The following is a 6,368-nucleotide window of genomic DNA, read 5'->3' as shown; positions in this document are numbered from 1 at the left end:
CAGTGGGTACCTCGATCGCACCACTGGAGCCTGGCTCGAGGACCCCCAAACAACAAGGCCGCGGCACCCGGGAGGCGGCAACATGGACGTCTAAGGACGGCATGGACCTGCTGGCGGCACATTTTTCGTACAGACCTTGGCTGCGGCAGGAGAGGGCCCGCAACGGGACACCTCCGGAGTGACTGTTTCGGCTTTTCCAGGGCCGGACAGTCCAAGACGTCAACCGCAGGGCGCCTGCCTGCCGCTGCCGGCAGGTACAAGGCTGTGCGGCTGTGGCGCCATCACCACAAGAGGCACAATCGGAGGTTTCCCCACCGGCTCCAGACGAGCGGCAGGCCAAAAACTCCGCCGCCGCCGCAGCGGTCGCCTAGCGGGGCAGTTGCTGAGAACGCGCAGCACGTGAATCGAACGCTCTAGTGATCTCATTCAAACATTTCGACGTGGTGCACCGACGGCGGCAGCGTGTTGAAAGCTGCTCGAGTGAAGCCGAATGAAACGGTCGTGCCGAGTAGAGCTCAGCGCAACAGGAGCGGCATATCAAAGTGATAAGTTTTATTTTTTTTTAACTTTCACTCATTTAGTTAATAGAAGGGCTAGGTTGACCGAGCTATCTATATATATTATTTTTCATGCTTTTTAGTTCTTGGCCTTTTTGGTAGGGTGTTATTAAGTAATGAATACTTGTATTTTTTGGACGGACTTCGAAAGTTTAGCCGACGCTGAGAAGGCTAGCTTCGCATTCAGGCTGCGTGAACGATTCAAGGGGGCTGTGCAGCGGATGGAAGGGGAATGGGCAGCTAGTGTTGAGGAGCTCAAAGGGAAGCTGAAGGTGGAGCAAAAGCGGAGGATTGAGCTCGAAACTTGGATCGGCGAGTTGCTTGACAGGGAGGGGGCCGAGGCCAACCTGGTAGAGAGAATACCTGGCGAGCTTCAAGAAGAACGAGAAAAGCGGGCCAAGCTGGCAGAGCAGGTGGAGGCGGTAATGGCACAGGCCACGCGTAATCCTGGGTTGGAGCAGCGTCAGGCGGGGACAGTGCGGAATCTCAGGCAGAGGCACGCAATGAGAGCCAAGGGTAGGATAGGACACTTAGGGGCCGTAGAACAACAGGCAGGTGCCAGCGGCAACACGGGGGCTCCACAACGCTACAGCGATGTAGCGCGGCAGGCTTCGGGTGGGGCAGGACGAGAGGCTGGGAGCCTGTCGTCGCGTGACAGTGGCGTACAGCGGGTGAAGAGCCAGCTAGCGCGAACTGGAGGACAGCAATCGCAGGCGGGAGGCGAGCGCGTAGAGCGCAAGGTCCTGGTGGTGGGGGACTCCAACGTAGCGAAGGTTGAGGAGGGCATCTTTATAAAAGTGAAGGCAGACAGATGGGTGAGGGTGGAGGCCCACTCAGGGAAGTGCATGGTTGACGCAATGGCAAAAGCTCAGAAGGTGGTATGAGACAACATGGAGCACGAAAACGTCGTTATCCATGCTGGTCTCAACGATGTGCTGAAGGAAAGGAGCCACAACCTAGAGAGACAGAGGTTGGGTTGCGTAAACTCAGAGAGGCCTCTGCGAAGGTGCATGTGACCATATGCATAATGAGGCCCAGGGCCAGGCTGGCGGGATGGAATGGAGTGTGCTTGAGGCTAACCGGGTCATTGGGTGTCTGAGCCGATGACTTGGGTACAGCGAAATGGAGGTAAACCGGAACGTGTACGAGCCTGGCTCCCACCCTCTTACACAGGATGGCTTTCACTACAGTGGTGCCACGGGCAGGAGGGTAGGTAGTAGGATAGGCCACCAAGCAACAGCTTTTTGGGGGACCATTAATATGAAAAAGGGAACTGGGTGTGGCAAATTCATGTTCCATTCAAGTCAATGGGTTCACGCACAATGTTAACGCATATGAGACGGCCGCCGAAGACACCACGAAGGGAGTCATCCACGGAATCCCCCTCTCCGATACCTCACAGCAAATCAACGCGAATATTGTAAATACCCGCAACCTGCTCGCACTAGCTGCAAAACGCATTGGAACGACAACCACCATTGTCATCGCCTTCAGCGGCCCCGACGTGCCATATCTGGTTCGTTACGGAGCCACCTTAATCCCATGCTCATTATACCGCAAGCAAATAGAAATTTGCTACCAATGCGGCCGCCTCGGACACCGCATGAATGTCTGCCCTTTTCCCAATAACAAGATCTGCCGAGGTTGCGGAGTCCGCAACCCACCTCCTGACCACACGTGTAACCCCAAATGCTCGCTATGCGCAACACATCTTCCCCAACGCCCACTAACACTAATGATAACGCAGAAATAGCTCACCTCAAAAAAGAAAACGCCATTATGCGCGACCTAATTCAAAAGCTCTCGCAAGAGGTTCGCAACCTCAAACAATTCAAAACACCCGCTCCTACACCACCCGCCGAAGCATCCCCCTCCTCTAGCCATGACGCCCCAATGACACCGGCCCCCAAAAAGCGGGCCCTTCAAGAGGGAGCCGCGGGCTAAGGTTAAGGACATGCTAGTCTCACTACAAAGCATGATGGAAACACTCCAGAATGCAGTCGAATCCGTACAACACGCCCTTCTTGCCCAGGCACAGCGCGCCACAAACTTTGAAAACCACCTACAAACTCTCCCCACGCCCGCTCCCCCTGCCCGCGAAACCCCGGCACTGCTCATGATGGCATCCCCCCAATCCCCATCATGGCCCGCCCTAACAACGATACACTTATCTGGCAGTGGAACTGTCGAGGCTATCTCCGCAAACAACCAGTCATCCGTCAACACCTACGTACCCTCACCCGGCAACGGGACGTCATCATGATTCAAGAAACCCATATCGATTCGGTCACCCTCCCAGGTTACCAACCTTTCATTCCGTCAGAGGCTTCTCGCCGCCTCTGCACCTTCGTCCGCAAGAGAATCACTGCCATTGAACACAATCTGCACGTCCGAAACATCGAACACCTTCTCATTGAACTTATACCCACTAGGAAACATAAGGAAAGTGTTTTTCTCCTTAACGTGTATAGCCGTCCCTCTGCCGAAGTTCGAAGCCGCTTTCTCACCCTCTTCAAGAAAGCCCTTAACGTAGCTGGCACCAACCCGCTCGTTATCGGTGGAGACTTCCTCCCCCACACGGTATGGGGATATGGCTACTCTACGACGGCGGCTCCAAACCTCTGGCAAGACTCCCAGGAGCTCGGCCTCACTTTTAATACAGACCCCACGTTCCCTGCACGCCTCGGTAACTCCACTTCCCGCGACACTACTCCCGACCTCACATTTACCAAGAATGTCACCAACGCCCAATAGAGCAACACACATGATCTCGGTAGTGACCACTTCATCATTGCCATACTTATCCCTCGGATAGCTGCAGTCACCGCCGAACCCCGAGAGTTCACCTGGGTTGACTGGGATGCATTTCAAAAGCATCGATCTGCTGACCCGCACGCAGAACGCAAAGCGGACATTGATGCATGGACCCGAAATCTCCAATCTGATACCAAGGCAGCCACGCACACCGTTACCACCGATGCCCTCGTCGAGCGCATGGACAGCAGACTAGCTCATCTCCTCGCGGCTAAAACATCCATCTTATCCCGTTGGAAAGGGCAACGTCTCAACAGGCGCCTCCGCGCTAAAATAGCCCTCCTCAACAAGGAAATTGAAGCCCATTGCCTCACCCTCAGCCGTCAACAGTGGACTGAACTGTGCAATACTGCTGACAGCAAGATCCACTGTGCCTCTTCTTGGAAGCTTCTCAAACACCTCCTCGATAGTCAAGCCACCCGCTCTTCCCAACAAGATCGCCTCACTAAACTTCTCTATACAGAAACGAAGAAACAGGGCCGCGCCCAAGTCTTAGACCACCTTACTAACAAGTATCTCCCCGTGGGCCCAGTGCAGTCTCACGGCTCCTACACCAGGGCCCCCAACCCCCCACTGGACAACGATTTTAGTGTCGCTGAGATTCAAGCCGCCCTACACAAATTAAATAGCCGCTCTGCCCCTGGCCCCGACGGGGTCACTAACAAAGCCCTCCGTAACCTGGATGACGCCTCCGTCACCCACCTTTTACAGATTATATCAATGACTGCTGGCATAAGGGTGCAATTCCCCCAGCCTGGAAAACAGCAAAGGTCATCCTTATTCCCAAATCTGGCAAACCCTCTAGCCTCGATAACCTTCGCCCCATCTCCCTAACCTCATGTGTGGGAAAGGTTATGGAGCATGCCTTCCTCACCCGAATTAACACTCATCTGGAAGACACTGCAGCGTATCCTCACTCAGTCATTGGCTTCCGGGCTCACCTGTCGACCCAAGACGCCATGCTACAACTTAAGCACCATATACTTGAAGGTAGAACCCGCACTACTAAAGCAATACTCGGCCTCGACCTCGAAAAGGCCTTTGACAGCATAGCCCATTCCACAATTCTCGACTGCATCTCAAGCCTTAACCTCGGTGCTCGCACTTATAAGTACGTCAGAGACTTTCTCTAATCGCATGGCCTTCCTCTCGATGGGGGATCTCCGCTCCGACGCCCGGACTCTGGGCAGCGCGGGAACCCCCCCAGGGCTCCGTTATCTCCCCAATGCTCTTTAATCTCGTTATGATCAATCTTGCCAAGGAGTTGCAGCAAGTAGACGGTGTCAACCACGCCATCTACGCTGATGATATCACCATATGGTCCCATCAAGGCAGTGACGGCCAAATGGAAATGGCACTACAATCTGCCATTGAAACAGTCGAGATCTATCTCCAAGGCACGGGGCTTCACTGCTCTCCCGAGAAGTCCGAACTCCTCCTCTACAGGCCTACGCTCCGTGGCCACCGTCCGAAACATTCCACTGCTAAACGCTATTGCGAAGGCATCGCGCTTCACCTCACGGATGGCAGCCCCATCCCCCTCGTCACCAATATCCATGTGCTCGGCATGCTTATAGAGGCGAACGGAGCGAATGGCATGGCCCTCGCAAAAATCCAGGTCAATGCATTCAACACCATGAGACTTTTGAAGCGGGTCTCCAACCGCCGTGGGGGTATGAAAGAGGAGAATCTCCTCCGATTAATCAAATCATTCGTAATTTGCCACATCACCTATGTCGCTGCGTTTCTAAATTGGTACAAGGCTGAACAAAACAAACTCAACATCCTCCTACGCGGTATCTATAAACAAGCCCTCGGCTTCCCCGGTTACACCAGCACTGACCTCCTCTTTCAAATAGGCATCCATAACACACTGGACGAGCTCATCGAGGCCCAACGTCGCTCTCAGCTGGAGAGACTCACACTCACAGCGACGGGCCGCCACATCCTTAATTCGCTCGAAATTACCTACCACCATCAACACAGCCATAAACACCAGATCCCCTCCACCATACGAGCCTGGATTCACGCCGACCCTATCCCCAGAAACATGCACCCCGAATACAACCGCGCACGCCACACAGCACGTGTCACGGCTCTCACCAAAGCCCTTGCTCGCAACGACGGTGTGAGTTTTGTTGATGCCGCCGAATATCCCCACGGTACCCGCTTTGCAGCCGTCACCACACATGAAGGCTCTCTCCACCAAGCTATCAGCCTAGTAACCCCACACGCTGAGGAAGCTGAAGTGGTCATCGCGCTAGCCACACTAGACCCAACATGCCATACCATCGTCTCCGATTCCCGCTCCACCATTATCAACTACATCAACGACCATATCTCCCACCAAGCCTTGCGCATCTTGCAACAAGCACCCCGCTCAACCGACCATCAGGTTACACTCGTCTGGTTCCCAGCTCATGTAGGCACCGTCCACCCGCACCTCCCCAACCTCAACGAGGTTACCCACTCCCTAGCGCGTTGGCTCGTTAACCGCGCGGGAGACGGGGAGGCTGCCCCCACCGGTAGGGATCTCCTGACATGCTACAATGATGTAGTGAAATCCTTCTACTTAGAGCGTAGGACTTTCCCCGGCCCGCACAGCAAGCTATCCCGAGCGCAGGCTACAACTTTCCGCCTGCTACAAACCAACACTTACCCCTCGTTACACCTTTACAACAAGATTTACCCAGACATTTACCCCAATCCCACGTGCCATATCGGCAAGACACAGCCAGCCACACTTACACACATGCCTTGGGACTGACGTAATAGTTCAGCGGAAATCCGCTAGGTAGAGGTAAGTAATTAAAGGGAAACTGAGACGTCCACCCAAATGTAGCAATTTGCTACAATGGAAACCCAACCGGGTTCCTCAAAAGAAAGCCTCGCAGTTAAAGAAAAATTCGTCCTGGTCCGGGACTCGAACCCGGGACCACCGCCTTTCCGGGGCACCCGCTCTACCATCTGAGCTAACCAGGCGGCTAGCAGATGGCA

General features: G+C 54.4%; 1 protein-coding gene across 1 annotated transcript; it reads left to right on the top strand.

The window, feature by feature from the left end:
- Nucleotides 1-778: 778 nt before the first annotated feature.
- Nucleotides 779-1,461, top strand: LOC119432639 (uncharacterized). Its single transcript, XM_049658339.1, has one exon. It carries the CDS (start codon nt 779-781, stop codon nt 1,439-1,441), a length of 663 nt encoding a protein of 220 aa, XP_049514296.1. The 3' UTR covers nt 1,442-1,461.
- The last annotated feature ends 4,907 nt before the right edge of the window (nt 1,462-6,368 follow it).

Source organism: Dermacentor silvarum, chromosome 11 (assembly GCF_013339745.2).
Source record: "Dermacentor silvarum isolate Dsil-2018 chromosome 11, BIME_Dsil_1.4, whole genome shotgun sequence".
NCBI classification, from domain to species: Eukaryota; Metazoa; Arthropoda; class Arachnida; order Ixodida; family Ixodidae; genus Dermacentor; species Dermacentor silvarum.
Note: the sequence above shows the minus strand (reverse complement) of the source record. Positions and strands in the feature narration are given on the sequence as shown.